The following is a 24404-nucleotide window of genomic DNA, read 5'->3' as shown; positions in this document are numbered from 1 at the left end:
AGGATTCATTCTGCAGCTGCCCACTGCCCACATCTCCCTCCTCCCCTGCTCCCCCGGGGTGGCTGAGCCCGGCATCAGGGTTGAGCTGGAAGGTGGGTACAGGCTGATGGTGGGGGAGGCCAGAGGGGGAAGCAGAGCTACCAGCAGCAGGGGGCTAGGCTTTGTGGTCAGAACAGCTGGGGTTTGCAGGGCTGGGCAGCTTACAACTTGTGTCACCCACCCTCGTGCCCTTGTTTGTGTTTATCTCCCAGAGCCTCATCATCCTCGTCTTTCAAGTGGAACCAACGCAGGGCCTCCCTGACCGTCACAGTAGGGGTGAATTGAGGCCCCTCACACAATGGCCAGCACTTGGTACAATAACGGGCCGGGGCAGACTTCTGAGAGAAGGAGAGTAAGCCTGCCAGACCAGAGAGAGCAACAACCGGAGAAGGTCACACATACACACACTCACACTCACACTCCCCAGCCATGGCGCTTGGGTCAGCTGCCTTTCCTCCTCTGCACCTCCCACAACTCTGCCCCAGGGACAGTTCTATTCCTGAATCCTACACAAACTGCCTCCTCTTCCTTCTCCAGACCTCTACAGCCCCTGTACTTCCCCATCATGGTCTTTTCACCGTCAAGACGTCTCCCCCACCAGCCCGAGAGCTTCTGGAGAACAGGCGGTGACTGTCATCCCAACCTGGGCACACAGGGGCTCAGCAATGAGGGCATCCGGGAGGCAATACTGGCCTTGCCCAGCAGGTGGCAGCAGTGCCCAATATCAGGCCAGTGGGCCAGCCCACCAGCGCCGCCTGTGGGTGGAAACCCCAAACTGTGTCCAGGGGCTGTGGGAGCCCCCAGATGCCCAGCCTTTCCCTCAGTCCTCCTCTATAGGACACTGCTCACTCAAGCGTGCACAGATTTACCCCTCACTCCACAACACTTTCTGTGCCAGCCTTGGGAAATCAACAAGAATGTCACCCAGATCCTTTTCTTTAGATGTGGCCATCTAATGGGGGGACAGATGCCTAACATAGAGTATATCCACAATAGTGCTACAATCGGGATAGATGTGTGTCTGTGGGACCACACAGAAGCAGCCCAAAACTCATTCTTGGGCAGTCAGGGAGGACTTCTCAGAGGAGGTGATATCTAGGAGGGAAGGACTAGAAGTCATTGGCCAGGTGCCTGAGGAGGAAGAGGGATGCAGGGAGGAGAGTGTGCCAGGCCTGGAAGTAAGGCCTGTGCAAAGGCCTGAGAGGAGGGTGTGGATTGGGCATTATGGCTGCTCATGGGGGCAAGGTAGCCTCCAAGAGCTGAGGCAGGGCCAGACCACAGAGGACATGGAAAGCCACACTGGAGTATCAGGATTTCCCCCCAGAGCCATAGGGAACCTCACTGCCCTGAACAAGCGTGGGGGGTGCAGAATGCCAATTTTGGGGCTTAGAGATGCCCCTGTGACTAGAGTGGGGACAGGACTTTACAGAGCATTGGTCTCTACTGAATATGCATCGCTTGTCCACAGTGAAGAATCTGGTGAGGGTGACTTCTGCTATGGAGACTGCCTGGTGCCCCTGGGGAAGAAGCGCCGCTCTCTCCGTGTCGTTGTCCTTGTTCACGCCCCTGGTGCAGAATGCCTCTCCCCCATTCTCCACCTGGCCACCTCCTACCCATCCTTTAAGCCCCAATTCAAATGCCCCGCCTCTGCGAAGTGGTCCCTGATCCCAGGGAGGTGGATGCCCTGGGGACCCATGGCCTCTTGTGCAGCAGTTTCTGTTTTAGCCCTTGCCAGGTTTCTGGCTCCTCCACCTCGGCCTGTCCCTGGCCTGTCAGGGAGCATCCAGCTCGGTCTTCAGCCCTTGTGTCTTCTGCCATAGACACATGCACGCACGCGCACACAGATGCACACACGCCCTGCACTGTGGCCCACAACTTCCCTCTCCTTCCCAAGCTGGATGACTCCCGCCTCCTCAGTCTCTGGCCGGTGTGCCACATCAACTGCTCACTGATCATCTGCGTGTCTCCCCGGATGTCGGGTCAGGCCCCTTAGGTGCTACGTGTCCTGGTCTGAACTCCTCCCCTGCCCTGGCTCTGCTCCTCCCCGGGAGCCAGTTCCGCTCCTATCTGCACATGGTCGGTCACCAGGGCCTGTTGCTTCCAGTTCATAATATCTGTCCTCGTTTTAATGTTGTACAGCAAACATATTCTTTTCATGATTGAAATAAAGTATAGTATGATTAAATAAATCTTGAATGCCTTTGACCTTTCTCTCCAGCCCATGGGTCCTGCTCTTGTTCAGACAGTCACGGTCTCTCCTGGAGACCGCAGCAGCCTTCCCACTGTCCTCCACGCTGCGACAGGGGCCTCTTCCCCTGCTGTAAGAACCACCTATGCTGGCCACTTCCAGCTGGACCTCTCCCATGAATTCCAGACTCACGTGGGCAGTGGCCTGCTTTCCCTCTCGATTGGGATATCTGCTGGGCAACTCAGTAGGTCCAACCCCAAATCCTGATTTACGCCCCCAAGCTGCTCCTCCTCCAGTCTTCCCCCGCCTTTGCAAACAGCAACAGCATCTTCCCAGGTGTTCAGGTCAAAAACCTTGACTCGGTCATGCTTGTGTCCTCTCTGTCTCAGTTGGCTCTATCTCCAGAACGCACCCAGAATAGGACCACTCCTCACCACCACCGTCACCTTGGTCCCAGCCACCCACATTACTGCAGTCACTTCCAGCAATCAGAGCAGTCCTGTTAGAGCCCAGGGGGGACCAGGGCCCTCCTCTGCTCGACAACCTCCCGGGGCTCCCATCCCACTCAGAGTAAAAGCCAAAGGCCCTACAGTCACTTACAAGGCCCCTCCCTCGACTTCTCTGACCTCACCTCCTCTGAGCTCTACCCCGCCCGCCATGCTCAGGCGCCCTCACCTCCCTGCTGCTTCTCCGACATGCTGGGCATGCTCCCTGCTCATGGTCATTGCGCTTGAAGTTCTCTCCACCCAGAATGCTCTTCCTCTAGAGACCTACGAGGCTCACGCCCTCACCTCTTTCAGATGTTTACTCAGATGTCACCTTCCCAGCAAGGCCCTCCGTGCCTTTAGAATTTAAAATTGGAATCCCCCCTTAACCCCAGCACCCCATCCCTTCTTTCCTACTTTATCTTCTCCACAGCATACTCTCACCATTATAGATGTTATTGTTTTTTGGTTTATCATCTCTTTACTAGAATGTGGACTCCATGAGGGCAAGGATTTTTGTCTGTCTTGTTTCCTGTCACAGCCCCAAGATCTAGAACAGTCAGCACATAGTAGATGTTCAAATAACACTTTTTTTTTTTTTTTTGCTGAGGAAGATTTGCCCTGAGCTAACATCTGTTGCCAATCTTGTTTTTTGCTTGAGGAAAAGTAGCCCTGAGCTAAAATTTATGATGCCAATCTCCCTCTATTTTGTATGTGGGTCACTGCCACAGCAGGGCTGACGAGCGGTGTAGATCTGCACGCAGGAACCCAACCCACAGACCCAGACCGCCAAAGTGGAGCCTGCCGAAGTTAACCACTACGTCACAGGGCCAGCCCCCTCAATTAACACTTTTTTTTTTTTATTGTGGTAACATTGGTTTATGACAGTGTATAAATTTAAGGTGTACATCATTATACTTCTATTTCTGCGTAGATTACATCATGTTCACCACCCAAATACTAATTACAATCCATCACCACACACATGTGCCTAATTATCCCTTTCACCCTCCTGCCTCCCCCCTTCCCCTCTGGTAACCACCAATCCAATCTCTGTCTCTATGTGTTTGTTGTTGTTTTTATCTGCTACTTAATGAGTGAGATAATACGGTATTTGACCTTCTCCCTCTGACTTATTTCACTTAGCATAATACCCTCAATGTCCATCCATGTTGTCACAAATGCCTGGATTTCATCGTTTCTTATGGCGGAGTAGTATTCCATTGTGTGTATATACCACATCTTCTTTATCCATTCGTCCTTTGATGGGCACTTAGGTTGCTTCCAAGTCTTGGCTATTGTGAATAACGCTGCAATGAACACAGGGGTGCATGTATCTTTACACATTGGTGTTTTCAAGTTCTTTGGACAAATACCCAGCAGTGGAATAGCTGGATCGTATGGTAGTTCTATCCTTGATTTTTTGAGGAATCTCCATACTGTTTTCCATAGTGGCTGCACCAGTTTGCACTCCCACCAGCAGCGTATGAGAGTTCTCTTCTCTCCACACTCTCTCCAACACTTGTTTCCTGTCTTGTTAATTATAGCCATTCTGACGGGCATGAGGTGATATCTCATTGTAGTTTTGATTTGCATTTCCCTCATAGTTAATGATGTTGAACATTTTTTCATGTGCCTGTTGGCCATCTGTATATCTTCTTTGGAGAAATGTCTGTTCAGGTCTTTTGCCCATTTTTTAATTGGGTTGTTAGTTCTTTTGTTGTTGAGATGTATGAATTCTTTATATATTTTGGAGATTAAGCCATTATCAAATGTATGGTTTGCAAATATCTTCTCCCAATTGTTAGGTTGTCTTTTCATTTTGTTGATGGTTTCCTTTGCTGTGCAGAAGCTTTTTAGTTTGATGTAGTCCCATTTGTTTATTTTTTCTATTGTTTCTCTTGCCCAGTCAGACATGGTGCTTGAAAATATGTTGCTAAGACTGATGTCAAAGAGCATAGTGCCGGGGCCGGCCCCGTGGCTGGCTTAGCGGTTAAGTGTGCGCGCTCCGCTACTGGCGGCCCGGGTTCGGATCCCGGGCGTGCACCAACACACCGCTCGTCTGGCCATGCTGAGGTGGCGTCCCACATACGGCAACTAGAAGGATGTGCAACTGTGACATACACCTATCTACTGGGGCTTTGGGGAGAAAAAAGAGGAGGACTGGCAATAGATGTTAGCTCAGGGCCAGTCTTCCACAGCAAAAAGAGGAGGATTGGCATGGATGTTAGCTCAAGGCTGATCTTCCTCACAAAAAAAGAAAAAAAAGAGTGTACTGCCTATGTTTTCTTCTAGAAGTTTCATGGTTTCGGGTCTTACATTCCACTCTTTAATCCATTTTGAGTTAATTTTTGTGTATGGTGTAAGATAATGGTCTACTTTCATTCTTTTGCAAGTGGCTGTCCAGTTTTCCCACCACTATTTCTTGAAGAGACTTCCTTTCTCCATTGTACATTCCTGGCTCCTTTGTCGAAGATTAGCTGTCCATAGATGTGTGGGTTTATTTCTGGGCTCTCGATTGTATTCCATTGATCTGTGTGTGTGTTTTTGTGCCAGTACCCTGCTGATTTTCAATTAACACTTTTTGATGAAAGTCTGACCCTTGATTGCCTCCCCCAGGTCTGCACAATAAAGCTGAACATTCAAGGCCTCCCTCCCTGGCCTCATCTCCCACCCAAGCTCACCCTCACATCTGCGCGCCACTGCAGGCTCCTGACTTCTCCAAATGCTCCCCCACTCCCACCCAGGTGTCTTTGGGCACACTCCTTCTCTGTCCAGAACGCCTGCACCACTGCGTGCTGCAACCCCACTCCTCCAACACTGCCTCTGGGAGGCCCCCCAGGATCCCTTACATATTGAAACCATATCTGTCTCCCCCACACACTAGGAGAATCTTAAGTGCAAAACAGTGGCCCCAGAGCATGGTTTCCCAGGTAATGTTTGATGAATGAATAAATGAGTGAATGAGGGTAAGACCTCATTCAATCAGAAAGGCAGAGGTTAAGGTGAAGGGCACATTAACTCTATTCTTTTTTTTGTGTGTGTGTGAGGAAGATCAGCCCTGAGCTAACATCCATGCTAATCCTCCCCTTTTTGCTGAAGAAGACCGGCTCTGAGCTAACATCTATCACCAATCCTCTTACTTTCTTTTTTTTTCCCCCAAAGCCCCAGTAGATAGTTGTATGTCATAGTTTCACATCCTTCTAGTTGCTGTGTGTGGGACGCGGCCTCAGCATGGCCAGAGAAGCGGTACGTCGGTGCGCGCCCGGGATCCGAACCCGGGCTGCCAGCAGCGGAGGGCCCGCACTTAACCACTAAGCCACAGGGCCGGCCCAACTCTATTCATTTTTCACGCTACCATTTAATATGCGTCTCAGTAAGTGATGGTTGGCATGACACTGGGGCTCTCTAAGAGCAGGAGCTGTATCCCCCGCCTCCTGCCCTCTCCCCACAGGGCCAGACACTGGGCTCTGGGGGTGCACCCATGACCCACCCCCCTGACTCAGCTTGCACACAGGAGAGCACTTTGGACCAGGAGTCAGGGAGCACTTTCCCTGCCCCTGTCCCCTGGAACCCTGGGCACGTCCCTGTAGCAGGTGAATCCTGGGTTCTGTCAAATGGGGCACCACCAATGCTTGTTCTGTGGGACACTCAAAGGTGAGGTCTGGACAACTGGTGAGGATGTGGCTGTCTCTCATGCCAGGCCACATCTGAGCTAGTCTTAGGCCAGATTTTCCAGGGAAGGAGGGATGGCTGGAACAGTGTCTCCAGCCCGTCTGCCAGCCAGCTAAACTGTGCCCACAGTCTGGGAGAAGTGCCAGGCCCGGACACACTGGGCAGCATGGGGCTGGCCCAGCGCCAGAGCAACACCTTGGCAGCCCTGGGGAAGGGGAGGGGCAGTGCTTGGCTTGAGGTCAAGAGGGTCTGGGCCAGGACACAGAGGGGACAGCTGAGGTGTGTGTCACTGCTGTCTGAACAAGAGACTGGCAGGGACCAGAAAAGGAACATCTGCTACTGACTACCCCCACCCACCACCCCTCTAGGGTACTGCTAAGATCTTCCCATTAGCGCCAGAGGGAGCTTGGCCCCAGGCTTGGCTGCCTCCAGCTTCTAGGCAGGAAATAGGATCTCGGGCCTGGGGCTGGGACTCAGGGTTGGGATGAAGGAAAGGGGAAGGTGAGGGGCTATAACTTAGATGCCCTTCCCCAAAGATGGAAGGGTTCCTACATCCTGCTGGGAGTGGAAACTAAAGGAAAAGAGTGGTCACCCAGCATCAGACCTGTGAACCGAGAAATCTTGGGGAAAGGGGGGGGCCAGAGCCTGAGGCTGGATGAGATGATGGGGACAGTGGGAAAAGTAGGGGCTCCGAGGTTGGAACTCTGGAGATTTTTGGAGGGGGGTGCTGGAAGTTCAAAGGCAATAAAATCAAATAGGGGCGGGGTCCAGCCTTTATCAAGTCCTAGGGATGTGAGGGGCTCTGGAGGTAAAGATCCAGGGTCCAGAACGAGGGATGCTGAGCGGCTGAGGCAGGGAAGGCTGAGGCAGGGGAGGGAGCAGGGGCTCTGGGACGCGATCCCAAGCAGAGATCACGCGTCGAGAACGCAGGAAGACGAGGTCCCAGGCTTCAACTCCAACAGGGACACCCTGCGAGGCGTGGGGCGGGGCCCACACCGGCGCTAGGCTGGGGCCTGGCGGGACCCGGACGGCGCTGGGCGGGGCCGGGCTGGGGGCTGGGCCGGGGTCCCGGGGGCCGGGGCGGGGCCGGGCGGGCGCTGCGCAGCCGCGGGGCGGCCTCCGCGCATGCGGGGCTCAGCAGGCTGCAGCCGGCGCCGCGGCCACTCCCGGGAGCATGAAGGACCGAACCCAGGAGCTCCGCACAGTGAGTCCGGCCCCGCGCGCTGCCGCTCGCCGCCCGCGCCCAGCGCGCCGGCCGCTCCTCGCCGGGCTCCGGGCCCACCGGGCGGCAGCCCCTGCGCCCCGGGCCGCACGGGAGGGAGCGGTGCGGGGCCAGGGACCCCGGCCCCCCTCCGGGTCCCGCCCCTCGCACCCACTCGGGGGCACGGGCTCGCGTGAGCTCGGACCCGTTGTCCTGCGGGCTGGAGGCTGGAGCCTGGGGTCCTGGATAAACTTTTCGGCGCCCCCTTGTTTTGGGGGGTCGGAGGGGTATCATCGGGTATTGGTGGCGGGACAGAAGCCTGACCGCTCCCTCGCCCCGCGGAGCAGGTCCCATCTCTGTCCCCGCACTGTGTCTCATCACTGACCCTCCTGTCCCCGCTGTGGTCTAGACAGAGGCAGGACCGCGGTGGGAGCGGGCCGGGGCGGCCCCCTGCCCGGAGCCCCGCTGCGGGCGCGCTGCGGAAACCTGGCGGGCGGGCGGGTGGGGCCGGGCTCCTCCGGCGGGCGCTGTCTCGAGGGACGCCCCCCGCCCCCATCACCTCCCGTCACCTGTAGCTCCCATCACCTGTAGCTCCCCATCCGGTTGCGATCAGGATTTGCCGCCCGCCCGGGTCCGGGAAGGTCAGACCTGCCCTCAGTCCACCTTCCTGGCTTCTGGGCAGTCCGGGCCGGCTTTTCCAGACCCTTCCGAGGTTCCCTGGTCTGATTCCGACCTGAACCTATTTTCCCACCTGTGTCTTTGAGGCCCCTGGGTGTGGCTCCAGGGGCGGGGTTTGGGGGATGCGCAGAGGTTCTATGTCAGAGCCCACCATCTCCCAGCCCTGACAGAGACCCCTGCAGCCTGCTCTTCATCAACAGGTCCCCCTTCCCCTGGCCTCTGCTGTTTACCAGGATATTCGCACCTCTGCCGTTAGGGATGGCAATCCTGGGGTGCCTGGGGGGCCAGTGAAGGAGATGAAGCCTGTCTGTGGAGAGGGGGGCATCAGGGCTCTAGACCAGCTCGTCTCATCTGATCCCCTGATTGACCACCCTGCTGCCAGGCCCGGCCTGCTTATCTCTGGGGGGACTAGAGCTTGGTGGCTCCCCAGAATCCTCCCCCTGCTGCCCAGCTTATAGCCAGAGACCTAGGTTCCCTCCTATGGAGAGTTTCAACTGTCCTTTGGGCTTTTGATCCCATGGCTGTCCTCTCTGCCCAGGGGCTCCCTGCATTCGTGCCTGCGTCTCCCCCATTATTCCAGCCCTGTCTCCTGGGCATCCTGGAGCTGGGAACTGTGCTCTCCTGCCTCCGTCGTCCCCTGCCCTGCTGCCAGCCCCCACCGTCTCATCAGACCTGTGTGATTCCTGGCTGAGTGCCCAGCCCCTGGGTAAACCTCACAAGGTTTCAGAGGGAGAAGATGGTCCCTCTGGTCTTATGTGGTGTCTAAACACTTCCCTCACCAGCCCTTGCGGCTGCCCTCAGGTTCCTGTGCTCGGGTGAGTCAGAAAGAAGGTTGGCGATGAATGGCTGTGTGGTGCGTTTGCTGATGTTTGGGCGCCTAGTGGTCAGATGAGAGTGTATGTGGGCACCACGTGGTCAGGGGAACACAGTCCTTTACATCTGACAGGGCCTCTGGCTCATCTGCCTCCATCTCCTCTGCTGAAAGGGAAACTGAGGCACAGGTGAGCAGTGGCTTGCCTGCTAGATCAAGCGGGATGGTAGAAAGGGGCTTTGCCTGGTCCTAAAGACGGTCAGACTTAGGCCTGGCTGGGACTGGGGGACCCTCAGGAGAACTTGGGTTGTAGGGGACTGAACCCAGGTCTTTTGCTCTGGTATGTCTTTCTGTGACCTCTCCCCCCTACACACACACGCACACACGCATACATGCACGCACGCGCGCCAGCATGGTCCCTTAGACCGTGAGGCCTGGCTTCTCTGAACTGACTGAGGCTTCGTCTCCAGACCCCACCCCAGGCATCTGGAGCCCATGCAGGGTGGCCCTGCCCACTGGGGTTTCTAGCAGCCTCGAGGCTGGGCTGGCAGGAGCCCACACTGGGTGAGTGGAACGGTTAGTCTAGGGGGCTTCCACTCCCACAAGGCTCTTTCCCTCTGGGCCTTGGGTTCCTGTCAATGATGTGGAGATAGGAATACGTGCAACCCAGCTTCTCAGGGCAAGAGGGGTGGTCACAGGTCTCCTGGCTCTGACTCCATATTTGTGGGAGACCTTGACCCCCAGGAGTCAGAATTTTCAGGCCAGAATCCTCAGGAACCAAGAGGCCAGTACTGGCTGGGCTGGACAGAGATGGTGCTTGGGACAGCAACTTGTACCACCCCAACACTCCCTCCCTCTCCCCCTCCTCCTCCTTTCCCACCCAGTGCCACCACATTTGGAAGGAAGCTTATTTATAAAAGTCACACTTGGGGAAGGAACTGGCGCGTCTCCTCCGCGCTCTCCAGCCCTCCAGCCTTCTCCAGCCCCCATCTCTCATGGGGCTCATCCTGTTGTGCAGAGGAACAGTGAAGGGGTCATCGGGGGCCAACATGGGGACCTCAACGCTGTAGGCAGCCCTCAGAGTTCAGAAGGGCAACCCAGAGGCTAAGAGGGGCAAAGACTGGTCCAGGCTCACACAGCCGGGAGACTTTGGGACGAGGTGTCCCCAGGCAGTCCCGCCGGGCATGCAGCTGCCCGTTCCCCCAGTGTGGAGGCCTCCCTGGTTTTCTCTCTGGGGACTTCTTGGAGCGGGCCCACCCCTCCCTGGGCCCAGAACAGTGCTGATCTACATGTGGGGCGTGTGGGGCACATGGACCCTGCTGCAAGAGCCAGGGGACAGACAGGAGGGAGAGTCGGGGCAGCCAGACCCTGGCAGCAGCCTTCCAGGAAGACGAGAACTTCAGACGGCACAAGGAGGAGCTGGATCTGAATGGGAGGGGGCGTCCAAAAGGAGGGGCAGGACAGGCAGAGAGGTTGGAATGCCCAACCCAGAAAACAGGGCCTGCTCACTGGAGCAGCAGGGCCAGGCCTGGGTGGGCAAGCCCAAGGCCCCCTTTTGCCCCCCAGTTCCCTTTTCTCTCTCATGGCTGGGAAGAGACGGGGGCCCCGGGGCAACACCAGGCAGCTTGGTGCCTTAACCTTTCTCTGCTAATTTTGTCTGTGCCGGGGAGCCGGCAGCATCCGCCTTGCAGAGAGGAAGGAACGGGGTGTAAGAATAGGACTTGGGCATATTTTCATCTGAGGTGCAGCTGGAATGGCCTGCAGGAACTATCTGGTCCAACCTCCTATCTTACAATTTGGAAAACTGAGGTCCAGAAAGGGCCAGGGGTTTATCCAATGTCACACAGCGCCTGGGGGCAGAGCCCAGTTCCTTTCCACGGCCTAAAGCTGCCTCCCGGACCTGCTCTGGGGCCCTGCTAAGGGGTAGACCCTGCTGTGAGGAGGGAGTGCTCAGGGTGGGGAGAGGGTGAAGGGACCGTCGTCCCTGGAGACCCAGCTTGGCCTCTCACACACCCTTGACTCAGCTCCAGCCTCTCAGCTCTAGAGATGTGACTTGGATTAGGCATTAAAAGAAGGGAAAAAAAGTAGCCCTCGAGGCAGATGACAGCAGCTCCTGCTCAGCAGGAATGAATCCGCCTGTCCCCCACGCCTCTTGGAGGAATCACACTCTTGTTTCCAGGAAGGTGTCCTGGAATCCTGGAGCCTCTGCCAGGAGAGACCGCCAGGGCTGTTCAGCCTCCACTAGGGGAAGCTCAGGGTGTCCCGCCTGGTGATCTGCTCTTCCTGAAGGTCGCTGTGTTGGGGGCAGCACTCTCTCCCACCCACCGACCTTCACTCCTGATTGCTCAGGCTGGAGGTGATGGGGCAGAGCTGAGACAGGGACCTGGTCAGAGAGGAGTGAGACCAGACCGGCAGTTCGCAGTCCTGGGGCGCTTTTTAAAAACTTAGCCTCACCAGCCTCACCCACATACATTCTGATTCCGTCTCTCTGGGGTAGAACCCTGGAAGCTGTTTTTTCAAATCCCCCCAAAGGATTCTGGTGCTGGACCAGGGCTGAGAACCACTGAAAGATGAACAAAAACATCAGGACACATTGGATGTCAGCTGGACGTGAGAGGAGGAGAGTGTGGATGCCCCCCAGTTTCTGACTTGCAGGGCCCTTGGGAACAGGGGTTCAGAGGAGGGGGCTCAGGAGAAAGAAGTGGAGCCAGTTTGGACCAGGTGCCAGGCGGGGTGCCCATGTGCTGTCTCAGTGGCTCCGTCTAGATGTTTGAATCTTCCAGCTTGTAACTGCCCCCAGCTCCCCTTGCCACCTCCCTGCTAAAGCCGCCCAAGACCCCGCCTCCAGCTCCCTGCCTCCGGAGCTGTGACCGCCACTTGGAGAGGGTTGGCAGGTTCCCAAGAGAGCTGGGGCTCTGATCACTGAACAACATCTGGGTGCCCACCTCACACATGATGTCTGCCCTGGACAGCGCAGGACACTAGGAAGGTGGCATGCCAGCCTATTCCTAGTTCTTTTTTGGTTAGAAGTGTGTCTGGGTTGGGGGCAGGGGAGGTGGGGACTGACATCCTACATCCTTATCATTTATTTAGTGTCCGATGAGAACTGATTAGAGGTCTGAGTTAATCTGGTGGATGTCTCTAGAAAGGTGCCACAGAGCTCTGGCCTAGTGTGGATGAGGTTGCAGGGGGCAACAGAGTCACCAGCCATCAGATTCTCACAACCTGGAACAAGGATCAGAACAAATAAAGAAATGAAACAGGAAATTTGAGGCTCACTTGAGCCCTAAATCCAACTGAGTAGACAGTGGTGGGGAAGGGCTTGGGGCTTTCCTTGGCAAGAAGTGCTATATGATCACTTACATGATCTCTGGCTGCATTAACAGAGGTAGACCCTGTAGAAAGAGGGAGGGGATGGGTCAGCTCTTTGGCACTGCTCAGACCACAATCAGCAGGCAGATTCAGTTTGTATCCCTGCACTGCAGGAGAAGACAGGCCAAGTGGAACAAGTCTGGGGCAGGGTCTGTAATTTGGAGCCCCTGGGAAGGATCTGAAGGAGAGGGAATGGTAACTTCAGAAGAAAAATGCAGGGAGGATATGGATGTGGCTTCAGACCTCTGGCAGGGCCAGCCCAGGGAGAGGGCACCACAGGTTCTTTATGGCCGGGAGCCAGACCACAGGAAAGAGAAGAACTTGCTCACAATTGGGGCTGCCCCGGATAGGCAGAGCTGCCTGGGAGAGCTGGTGAGCTCTCCATCACAGGAGGCATGCAAGCTGAGGCTGGAAGCTGTGGCTAAGGTGACTTTTCAGGTCCCTTAGAGCCCAAGAGGCTGTGGCTGTGGCTCCAGCAGGCATGTGAATAGGGTGAGGGGAGCCAGAGGAGCAAGATGCTGACCTGGGGGAGCTGAGAAAGGCTTCCGGGAGGAGGTGGCATCTAAGGATGAGGGGAATGTCAGCTTCATGGGATCACAGTCCAGGCAGAGGGAACTGCGTGGGGAAAGTGGATGGACTGTCGGGGCAGGAAGGTGGTTCTAGGTGGGGTGGGGCAGTGAGGTGATGAAGGGGGTGTGGTGAGAAGTCCTGAGGAGGAAGAAGTAGGACTTGGCCAGGAAGGGTCCCCTGGAGCACCCCCTCAAGGGTTCACTGGGAGCCAAGGCTGGTTTGACCAAGGCTGTAAGGTCAGGCCCTGAACCCTCCAATTGGCTTTGGGGCCAGTCTGAATGCCACTTCCAGGGTGGATGCCAAGCTGGACACTCCAGTCAGCCCCTGGCCTCAGGTCTCCCTTTCCCCAGCTCTACCCTCATAGATGGAGAGCCTGGAGGAGGGTATGGGCATCTCTCCTGCCAACCCTCGAGTCCAACCTTCAGTCCTCTGGGAATGCTGTGGAAGTAGCAGGTCAGAGCTGGCTGGACGCCTGGAGAAGATATGTCCCCATTTTACAGATGGGCAAGCTGAGGCCAGAGAGGGATCCCAGGGGTCTGTGGCAGTGACGCTCATCTCTGGTAACTTAGGTGTTTTGGGCCCTAGCTGGTCATTACTCTTTCTGGGAAGGGAGCTGGAAAATTCTCCTACCCCTTCTCGTCCACCCCTGTCCTTCTCTGGGCAACAGAAGGCCAGAGAAGGCAGGGCGCCGAATGGCAGGAACTCCTAGGGCCACCTCCCAAGCTGGCAGGCTGCCCAGGAGGAGGAAGTGGGCTCCTCCAGGCTGTACTCTGGCTCAACTCCTAGGCCTGGCCTAAAAGTGGTCTAAAAGTGTGGGAATGGCTCCTAGACTTTCTGCATCTATGGGTGGGCTTGGTGGAGGGAGGGGGGCCACCTGGTAGCAGCCACAGGCACTTGTGGGAGCGAGGGTTTATTTTAGCTGCTGGGGGAGGAGGTGTGATCTCTTGATGAGAGGGGGGCCCCCCCAAGCCGCCTCCACATAGCTCCCAACCAACCCCCTCTCTTGGTCGGTCCCCACTCTGGTGGGGTAGCGGGACCCCAGAGCCCAAGGGCACAGCCTTTACGGAACATGCTGTGTGTCTGCCCTTCCCCAGCCCCGCTCCCTGCAGCCGGGTCACTGTCCCCATTTCATAGAGGAGAAAACAGACCCGGAGGCAAGTCCCTCGGCCAGTCAGTGTCTGTGCTGGGCCCAGAACCTGGCCCTGCCCCAGCAGGCTAGCAGGGCCCAGACTGCCAGGTCCCTTAGTTTCCCCATCCCCCTGATCTCGGCCTGCCCCTGTCCTCGGCCTGACGTGAGAGAGCAGCGAGGTGAGGGCCGGGGTGCTGAGCCATGAGGCGGCGTGACAGAGCCCAAGAACCCCAGTCCAGGGGAGCTGGTCCTGCCCTGGGTGTCCCGGCCACGCCTGTGGAGAGGGACCTTGGCCTTGCCAGTGGAGTGGCCTGAGCCCAGGGACTCGGGGCGTATTAGGCGGACAGTAATGAGCAATGAGCATGGCCAGCACGCGGGGAAGTCAGAGGTGTAATTACCCCACCCCACGCTGGGCTGGCTTTGGTACAGCTGCTCTTGGGGCAGCGGAGTAGGGCCTGCAGCTGCACCTGAGGCCTAAGGCAGGCCCCCCAGCCAAGTGACAATGTGACTGGCCTCTTGTGCCTGCCAGGCTCAGCTCTGGGCCTGGAAGGAAAGAGAATCAAGGTCCAATGTCAACACTGACAAGGAGAGAGTATCCCCAAGATGGCTGAGTGGCAACGCTGGCACCTCGCAGAGCCTCACACAGGCAATGTCTGTCATGGCCCGTGTCTGAGCCATCCTACGTTTTGCGGGGGAGGTGTTGGTGGTACCCAGGCCTGGGAGAGCACCCAGGCCTCCCCCTCCAGGGCCCTCCCCAGAAAGGAAGCTTGGGAACTCAGGGCGCCATCTTAATTAAAACCATCGGGCCAGAGAGAATGCTTCCAGGCAGCCTGTCTCAGGCAAGGTCTGTGAGTTGGGGCCACTGGCCAGGGGACCAAGCCCTGAGGTTTGCTTGCCCACCTGTGGCAGGGCCTCCCAGCTGCACCCTAGGGTGAGGGGTGCAGCTGGGAGGACCCCCGTCCTGTGGGGAAGGGGCAGGAGTCCTGGCCTGGAGGTGGAGACGTGGTCCTGCTGCCAACTTGACAGGGTCCCCAGGGATCCTCCAGTCTCACTGTGGCTGGGAGCTGAGGGCACGGCCAGGTCTTGTCCCCACCAAAAGGACTGAGGGGGATAGTCAGGGCCCTGGAGCTGCAGCCTGCGAGTCTGCTATATATGGATGCTGGGCAGTTTGGGGTCCCAGGTCCAGCGGGACCCAGTGGTCCTACCACAGGTCCACTCACATGCACATACCCCTCTGCAGGCCAAGGACAGCGATGATGATGATGATGTCACTGTCACCGTGGACCGAGACCGCTTCATGGATGAGTTCTTCGAACAGGTGGGAGCAGCACACCCCACCTCTCCCCAGACACGGGCAGGGCTCTTACACACCTGTGCCTGGCTCAGCAGTCCATAGGCACCAGTTAATGAACCCATTTTGAGGGTAAATAGACTGAAGCTCAGAGGAGAGCCAACTTTGCGATTGGAACTGCCCACTCCTCCCCTCCCTGGTTTAGAAGGATACTCAGAGCAGCCAGCCTCACCTCACACCGCTCCCAGCCTCTCCCTGAACCCTGATCTCCAGCCCCACTCTGGGCGAGCCCTGGCCCAAGAGGCCCTGCCTGGATTCTCTCCCCCTGGCCCCCTGGCCTTGGTCCACAGGTGGAGGAGATCCGCGGCTTCATTGACAAGATCTCGGGGAACGTGGAGGAGGTGAAGCGGAAGCACAGCGCCATCCTGGCCTCCCCCAACCCTGACGAGCGTGAGTGTGTAGGTGTGAGGGCCAGGTTTCAGGCCCCAAAGCCCTCCAGGAAGGTGCTGCTGCCAGGGAGGGGCTCCTGGAACCCCAGCACCCTTCACTGTTGGTGAGCTGAGGGGCACCTGGGCCCAGCCAGGTTGGGGAGGGCTCCGTGGGAAACCTCAGGAAACAGCTGTCCCAGGCCCGGGGTTGGGGGTCAGTGCTCCGTATCACGGCTGAACCAGGGGCCTACGCGAAGACTTGCGGGGTAGGAGGGGTGGGGTCAAGTGGCCAGCCCTGCCCTCCCCAGATGAGCTGGCTATTTCCTAAGGCAGCTGGGCTGGCTGCAGCCCTGGGATGCTGGGAGGGAGCTGCCTCTGATAAATAGGAGGCCTCTCAGCCCAGCCCCTCCTTTTCCCTTGTCTCCCGGGGGAGCAGATGGCAGCTCTGAGGCGTCAGCACTGTGGGAGGGCAAGCCGGCCAAACAGGCAGAGCTTCCGGAAAGAGCTGGCAGCCCTGGCACCTGGCCACTGGTACCCCGGAGCTGGGCATCGTCAGGGCTCAGGAAGTCACCTCTCCCTCCTCACAGGGAGCCTGTGTGTGTCTGCATTGCACTCTGTCCCCAGACAGGTCCCCTGACCCAACAGTCACAATTCCTGTTGAGGTGTTGATTACTACGTGATTATGTACCAGGCTGGCAGCATGCAGGCGCCAGGTCCCCTCCTCTTGAGGGGGCTCACCCTCAGCCCCAGGGGGCCAGAGACAGGGCTGGGAGCATGTGCAGCTGCTTCCCAAGGCTTGCTCACTTCCTCTGTTGCTCCACCAGCTCCTCCGGAAGGCACTGCCTGTGGAGCCCCATGGGAAAGCATGGGGGCCGCTTCCTGCCCTGGCTGCTCTCAGGTGGTCAAGGACCAGCACCCAGGGCTTGATTTCAGGCTCGTTTCCAGCACTGCCTCCCTATCCATGGCCCCTGACCCCAGGGCCACTGGCATCCACAAGCACCCAGAAAAAATCTTTCCACAGACCCAGTTTGTGCTTGAACCCGAGGCCAGTGCCAAACCAACTAAGCCTAGTGCCAGGCCCTTGGAAGGCAAAATGAGTGATCTGGGAGCCGGGAGACTGTGCCAAGAAGGGGTGGAGAGGAGAGAGGGGGCACCCAAAGCAGAGCATGCATCCAAGGCAGCCATCATGCTTCCCTCTCCCCAGAGGTTTGTCTGGGGGCAGCATGTGACATGGCTTGTCTGTGGGCCCATGTGTATCTGGGTCAGTGTGTGTCCCTGGTGGGTGACTCCCAGTGAGGGTCAGAGGGGGCTGCCTGTGGGAACAGAGGATATAATGTGCTGCACAGTTGGCCTCTCATTTGCTGGAAGGCGGGTGGGCGTGGGGCAATGGAGCTGCCCAGCTCCCCCTCAGCTTCCTTGTGCCACCTTCAGTACTTCTCCCCTTGTCATAGTCAGTTGCCACCAGTTCAGAATCGCCACCCATGAGCTGAGCAGTCAGGACTCAGCTGTCGGTGCTAATGGGCACTCCCCAAGGGGAAGGGGCTCCCTGTGAAGGGTTCTAGGGCAGAGGCAGAACAGAGTTAACAAGCAGGCACAGGAAAGATGGCAATGAGTGGCGGGCCTTCCTGGGCCAAGGCTTGCTCTGCCTTCCCTGGGGGCTGCCATCCGGGCTGGGCTATTTTGGATCTGAGCAAAAGAGGCTGAGACGTCAGAGCAGCTGGTAACCAAGTTTTCCTTTGTTTGTACAAATCAGGCGCCCTCCTCCGCGCCTCAAAGCCCCCCGCTCCATCTCACTCATATTCCACTTGGGAGGTGGCCCCCACCTGATGGACCACTGTAAATGCCCTTCCCCAATCCCCTAGAGGAGAAGCCCAGCCCCAGAGGCAATCAGAGGGTGCTGAGAAAGACTGCAGCCAGGAGCTCAGTCCTGGTTTCTCCAGAGAGTGAAGTCCTGAGGGCTGCCCTGAGGCTGAGGCATTGCTGGGACCCACTGTTCCATCCCATACTCCAGAGGGAAGCAGCCATCTTGTGCCACTTTGCCAGCCAACCCCTCTCAAGGAGTGGAGTGAGCTGGGCACCCTATGGCCTCTGCCAGCTTCAGGGAGATGGTTCCAGTTGGCACCAGGGTCAGAAACACCATACTGCTGCCCTCCCCCCACTTCACCCTCATAGGCCTAGGTGCCTGCAACCTCCAGAGCCAACTGTGCCCCAGGAGGCCCGCCTCTTTGAAGCTGTTCTCCGTCAGCACCCACCCAGGCCAGGCGCCTCCTGCCCCCACTGGGCACTTAGCAGTTGGCCTCCACTCTTCAGCACCTGGGGAGGAGGGCTTTATGAGTAGAACAAGGTCTGCCCCACCCCGGGTGCTTGATGGGGGGCTGGCTTCCTCCTGGCCTCATCAGCCTGTTGGCTGGATGCTTACCCCCCTGAGCCACCAGGTAATGCTAGGTGAGCCTGCACCTCCCACCTTCGCCTCAAGCATCAAGTAAACATTCCCTAGTGCCAACTCCAGCATCACCAGCTGCTCCACAATTATTTCTGCCTTAAATTTAGACCCATCTGTTATCTGCAGGGGTTGGGGGAGCCAGTGAAGGAGGAAGGGAGGCTCCTTGGAAGGCAACACGAGGCGGGGTGCAGCTGCACCTGGTGCGGCCCTGGCCCAGGGTTGGAGGGGCAGGCCAAGCCTCAGCCAGGGCAAGAGGGGAAACCCAGGACCCAGGGTCTGCCCAGAGCCCCCAGTCAGCCTGAGGCTGAACGTGGGGCACGAGGAGCCCAGGGTGCGGAGCCCCACCTCTTCTCCCTCCCCAGAGACGAAGGAGGAGCTGGAGGAGCTCATGTCCGACATAAAGAAGACAGCAAACAAAGTGCGCTCTAAGCTCAAGGGTGAGTCTGGGCTCCAGGCCTTGTCTGGGGGATTGGGCACACACAGCCCTGGGGTTTCACTAACTCTGAGGGTACTTTGGGTCTTGCTTTCCTTTATGAGGGCGCTGTCAGGTGCCCTCCACTCAACAGCCACTGGCAAGGCCTGTTCATGCCTGGCTCTGGGCTGGGCCTCAGGACAGATGCCTGAGGCTTCATTGAGGGCATGCTCCACTCCGGGCTGTCCCCCGTTTCAGCTAAAGAGGGTTAAACGAGTGGCCAGCACTCCCTGGTCCCACACAGAAGCCCCCATGCACTTGTGTGAGCACAGACGTGCATGCCACACGAACACACAGGCCTAGGGGCCCATGTCCTGCAGGCCATGGCCACCTGGCCCTCCCCACTCTGGGCATGGCACCATGTTGGGTGCACAGCCTTCCCCTGAGCAGGAGAGAGATGGGGTGGGCCTGAGCCATCAGGCCCAGCACATAAGTGCTCACACACACACATCTTCATATGTGTCTGAGGCCTCACAGGTGGGTGTGCGTATGTACACACACCTACACAAGCTTCACACTTGGAAGAGCCTCTTCCATCAGTGCCTGATGCCCTCTCTTCCTCTGCTTCCCATGTGACCTCACTCACAGACCACACAAGACCCCCCAGGGGTGGTCCTGAGCGAGATCCGGGGTGTGCGGGGGCAGCGGTGAATGGGGCAGGTTGTGGCTAAGTAGCCATTTGTCCCCCAGGCATTGAGCAGAGTATCGAGCAGGAGGAAGGCCTGAACCGCTCCTCAGCCGACCTGAGGATCCGCAAGACACAGGTGCAGGCCAGAGGCTGGGGGGTGCTGAGGCTCTGGGGCCCCGTGGGGCTGGGCCTGACCCCTGCACCCCTATCTCGGACCCCCAGCACTCCACGCTGTCCCGGAAGTTTGTGGAGGTCATGTCCGAGTACAACGCGACGCAGTCTGACTACCGCGAGCGCTGCAAGGGCCGCATCCAGAGGCAGCTGGAGATCAGTACGCTGAGGGCGGGGCCCGGCTGGGGCGGCCCAAAGCTGGAGGGCGGGGCCTAGGCTGAGCGGCGGGGCCGCTGCTGTGCTCCCTGGAGAGGGCGGGACTCAGTGTGGCCCCTGTTCGCAGCCGGCCGGACTACGACCAGTGAGGAGCTGGAGGACATGCTGGAAAGTGGGAACCCGGCCATCTTTGCTTCCGGGGTGAGTGTGGACCTCACCCCGCCCACTGGGACCCCCGGTCTGTGTGCAAAGCGCTGCTGGATCTGGACAGTTTTTGGTCACAGGCACCTTGTGAGGCAGGTTTTAAAGAAGGCTGAGTCCCAGAGAGGGGAGGGAACCAGGCCAAGGTCACATAAATGTTAGTGTCAAAGGTGCAATTAAGACCCCTGGCTCCTCCCAGGTGGGTCCCCGTTCTTGCTACCGCTGCCCATTTGTCACCAGCCAGGGCCTCCTTCCACCACCCTCAAGGCCTTTTACTCCTCCTAGAGGACTTGGTGCCCTTGGCCATCTCTATATTCAAGTGAAGCTTGAGCAGGGGGGCTTCTTGAAGGAGGTGCCACACAGGGTGGGAGGCAGCTTAGGGATGTGGGTCCCAGGAGGAGAGAGGGGAGGGGCAGTTAGTGTGGGAGGCAGGCAGTTCAAGGCCTGGTCCTTGGGGCAGTCACCTCTGGCTCTGTGCAACACTGGTAATGAGCACTACCACTTAGCAGGTACTCTGCAAGCATGGGGCCGGGGGGGTGGTATCAGACGCGTATTACAGGTAGGAAGTCAGACCTCAGAGAAATCAGGTAACAACAAGTAAGGGCCAGGCAGGAAGTGGGCGGAGGACTGTGGCTAAGGAGGAAGCCTCAGTCCTGCTTCCAGAACGCATGCTTTACTCAAGCCCTGCCCATCCCAGTCGCCTTCACCCTTGGCCTCCTGCTGTCCTGGTCCCCACCCCTGACCCCTTCAGCAGGCGCCTGGGTCCCAGCTCCCTGCTCCTACCTCCTAGATCATCATGGACTCCAGCATCTCGAAGCAGGCCCTGAGTGAGATTGAGACACGGCACAGTGAGATCATCAAGCTGGAGAACAGCATCCGTGAGCTGCATGACATGTTCAGGGACATGGCCATGCTCGTGGAGAGCCAGGTGAGTACCCGGGGGCCCACTGCCCTCCACCCCCAGCCCCCAGCAGCACCCATGGCTGAACTAACCCCATCCTTTCTGCCCGACACGCTGCCCTGCCCGGGAGGGACCAAATCTGCAGGTAACTAACCACCCACTGTTGAAACTGCCTCCAGAGCCCTGCCACCCGAAGGACCCTTGCATGGCTCGGCCACCAGGCCCCAGGCGCTGCATGGCTCTGCTTGGCCCTCCAGGACCCCAGGCCCTGCATGGCCCTTCCCACCTACACCCAGCCTTGTCCTGTCTTCTTCACCAGCTGTTTGTCATGTGGGCCCTGGGAGGCATAGCGGTGACCAGGACAGCTGAGGGCCTGCTTCCTGGAGCTAATGTCTTTTGGGCGAACGGGTAACATAAGTAAACAACAAACGGAATATTCTCCAGTCATGCCAGGTGCTCAGGAGATGTTAGGAGGAGGCAATGTGATAAGAGTAGTGGTTCTCAAACTTGAAAGTACCCAAGAAACACTTGGAAGGCTTGTAAGTTTTCTGGTCCCCATTCCTAGAGATCAGTAGGTCAGAGTGGGGACCCATGAATTTGCATTCCTGACGAGCTCAAGAGTGCTGCCCATGCTACTAGTCCAAGGGCCACATCTGGAGTGACTCTGATAGAGTCACTGCGGTGGCCATTTTGGACAGGGTGGTCAGGGAAGGCCTCTCTGAGGAGAGGTGGCATTTGAGCTCAGAAGACTTCTCGGGAAGAGTGAAGAGCTGGCCCAGGCAGAGAGACCAGCAGTACCATGGCCTGAGACTAGCAAGAGCCTGACATATTTGAGAAGCAGAAAGGAGGTCCATGCGGCTGGAGCACAGGGGTAGTTGGAGATGAGGTAGGCGGGGGCCTTGGCACGCGGTGCTGGGGGTCTGGCTTCTCTTCTAGACCGGAGGGTCTTAAGTGTGGGAGTGGTGTGATCCAAGTTAGGAAGCAGGGAGGCCATCAGGAGGCTGCCGCTGCCATCCGGGTGAGAGAATATGGCGATGTGGACGCCAGTGGGGGCAGTGGACTTAGAGAGGAGGCGGGCACGCCACTGCTGGGAGTCCTGTGGGGCAGCATCACGGTCGGAGTGGCCTTTGGGGGCAGCATGGGACCAGACTGCAGGGCCCAAAAGGGTTGTGGGGCTCACTGTGGTCACCTTGTGAGCTACGGCCAGACTCCAGCCCACCCACTCCTGCCCCTGCCCTCCATCCAGCTCCAGGCACTGGGGTGAGGGCCCCAGCTGAGTTCTCTGCATGGTCCCCACCGCCTTGGCTGAGACTGCATGGTCAGTTCCCTCCCCAGGATGGGTGCTCTGCGGGGAGAGGCGGGAGCTGCCCAGGGTGCCTGGCCCAAAGGGCACAGGCGAGAAGCTGTACTCTTATTGTCCTCACCACCCCACTTTTCTCTCTTCATCTCAGGGTGCTTTCCCAAAGTCCTGCCATGAGCCCCCTCCGGACCCTGAGGGGGGCCCTCTGGAGCTCAGGTGCCCCCGACCCTGCAGGGGGAGATGATTGACAGGATCGAGTACAATGTGGAGCACTCGGTGGACTATGTGGAGAGGGCCGTGTCTGACACCAAGAAGGCTGTCAAGTACCAGAGCAAGGCACGCCGGGTTAGTAGCCCCAACCCTGCCTGAGCCCGCATCCCACGTGCACCCATCAGAGCCCCTGGACCATCACAAATCCCTCCCCCTTCTGCCTTTACCCCACCTCTCAGCTCTGACCAGAGCCTGCCTTCACTCAACTCGCTCAGGCCTTCAGCACCCCATCATAGCCCCCGGCCCAGACACGTTCTAGGCCATCACCTTTCCCCCATTCCATCCCCCAGACTCTCCAGCCTTCAACCCTCATCATAGCCCCCTCCCCACTGGCCCCAAGCCCCTTCCCTCTCCTTTTGTCCCACACCCCTCGAAGCTCCGCCCAGAGCACTCAGCCTCCCTCCCAGCCCCAGCCTCTCCCAGGCACTGTCTGAGGCCGTTGCTTCCTGCCTCCCTGGTGCAGAAGAAGATCATGATCATCATCTGCTGTGTGGTCCTGGGCATTGTCATCGCCTCCACCTTTGGAGGCATCTTTGGATAGAAACCACCCCAGCTGCCACTCCACTCTGGATGGTCCACGCGCAAGAGGCCCCCTGGCTGCTGCCGCCTTCTGGCTCAGAGCTCCGTCCTTCCCACCCCATCCTGCTCCTTTCTCTGCCACAGGGCCCTCCGTACCCACCCTGCCCTGAGCCGTCATGTGCATGATCTTTGTAACGGTGTGCGTCTGTACAGAAGGGGCAGAGGGGAGGCAGGCTGGGAAACAGCCAGTGAGGTGGCGATGGGTCAGCAAGGGATAGACTCAGGCCCTGGCCCAGGCCACCTCGCCCTCACCAGGCAGGGCTGCCTAGGGTAGCCATATTGCCCTTCCCCTACTGTAATCCCAGTAATCCCACTCCGACCTGGGGTCTCCCCTCTCCTGGGATCAAGGCTTTCTCTGGACCCCAACCTTACCTCCTACTGACCGGCCCATCTTCCCCGTCCTCTGTCCTCTCCAGCTGTCCCCCTAAGGGGTGGGGACCAGCTGGCCACATGGTGCTGCTTTTCAGGTTAGGGGAGGGGTGGCCCTGAGAGACAGCCCAGCTCTAAGCCTCTAATAGCCAGCCAATCACTGCCAGGGAGGCTCAGGGTGCCATGGCCAGGTGGCTTCCAGCTGTGTCAAGACCAGGATCCCTCCCCTACCTGGGGGCAGAGTCCAACAGGTCTTTGGCTGCCTTAGCCTTCCTTCCTACATACCCACAGCCCCAGGAGCAACCCCTTTGGGCTATGCCTAACCCCAGGTAACATTCTGGAAGAGGTTGGCTGGTGCCTGCTCTCCAGCCCCCCTTGTAGCTAGGGAGGCAGGGCAAGCCCCAGTGTCAGGCCTCTGCCCTGGCTGAAGCCCACAGAATGGGCCAGCCACTCTCCCCAGCAGGCCTTAGTCAGGTCCTCAAGCCATTGTGTCGCATGTTTGGGACACTAGTCCCTGCTCTCTTGTGCTCTGGCAAGTCAGATGTCACTTCAGGCCTGCAATCATGTCCTGCCCTTGCTGTCCCCCATTGATGTGCCACATGGGTGTCAGGTGTCTTGGATGCAGTATTCAGCAGCCGGCCAGGGAGGGGTACCTCCCCCTCCCCATCTTGGGGCTTCTCAAGTCAGAAATGTGCCCCCACCCCAAGACCCCTCTTCCTCGTTGACAGGCAGGGATTGTGCATGCGACTGCATGCAGTAGGGGATGGGGCCACGTCTGTGCCCCACCTTCCCTCAGCTTTGCTCCTGCCCAGTGACTGTGACCACTGTCCGTGTTGCTTTCTTGAACAGCGACTTCCCTCCCCTCCTTCACCCCCTTCACCAAAGGTCATGGTACAACCAGCTGCCCAGTTTGTGAAATTTTTATGTAGATTAAACATTTGTATCTGTACTGTGCCTCTGCCCTAGATTTCTTACTGTCACCATGTCATGGCCTTCAACTTGGGGGTGAATGTATGTGGCACTAATGGAAAGGGGCTCAGGGGTGAA

At 58.1% G+C, this 24404-nt stretch overlaps 1 protein-coding gene across 3 annotated transcripts; it reads left to right on the top strand.

Moving 5' to 3' along the window:
- Positions 1-7543: 7543 nt before the first annotated feature.
- On the top strand, positions 7544-24306 carry STX1A (syntaxin 1A). Of its 3 annotated transcripts, XM_087417739.1 has the most exons (10): positions 7544-7591; positions 15389-15466; positions 15790-15889; positions 18673-18747; positions 19473-19546; positions 19633-19741; positions 19865-19938; positions 20729-20866; positions 22374-22484; positions 22873-24306. In XM_087417739.1, the coding sequence occupies exons 1-10, from the start codon at positions 7562-7564 to the stop codon at positions 22948-22950; spliced, it is 867 nt and encodes a 288-aa protein (XP_087273865.1). In that variant the 5' UTR covers positions 7544-7561; the 3' UTR covers positions 22951-24306. The 3 variants fall into 3 exon arrangements, 2 of the variants coding, with proteins under 2 accessions (XP_087273865.1, XP_087273864.1); XR_015548634.1 differs by lacking the exon at positions 7544-7591 and having other exon boundaries at positions 13937-15466; positions 22291-22484; XM_087417738.1 differs by lacking the exons at positions 7544-7591; positions 22374-22484; positions 22873-24306 and adding an exon at positions 21538-21725 and having other exon boundaries at positions 13922-15466.
- The last annotated feature ends 98 nt before the right edge of the window (positions 24307-24404 follow it).

The sequence above is a fragment of the Ceratotherium simum genome, chromosome 26 (genome assembly GCF_057802395.1).
Source record: "Ceratotherium simum simum isolate JZ-2026a chromosome 26, ASM5780239v1, whole genome shotgun sequence".
Taxonomy (NCBI): domain Eukaryota; kingdom Metazoa; phylum Chordata; class Mammalia; order Perissodactyla; family Rhinocerotidae; genus Ceratotherium; species Ceratotherium simum.
The sequence above is the reverse complement of the archived record's forward strand: the minus strand, read 5'-3'. Positions and strand labels throughout refer to the sequence as shown.

Bases quoted from the DNA above. Each gene is read 5' to 3' on its own strand.
- STX1A (XM_087417739.1), top strand. From the start codon at position 7,562: ATGAAGGACCGAACCCAGGAGCTCCGCACA. The intron at 7,592-15,388 runs GTGAGTCCGGCC...ACCCCTCTGCAG, and splicing joins GAACCCAGGAGCTCCGCACA to GCCAAGGACAGCGATGATGA. The intron at 19,547-19,632 runs GTGCAGGCCAGA...TCGGACCCCCAG, and splicing joins TGAGGATCCGCAAGACACAG to CACTCCACGCTGTCCCGGAA.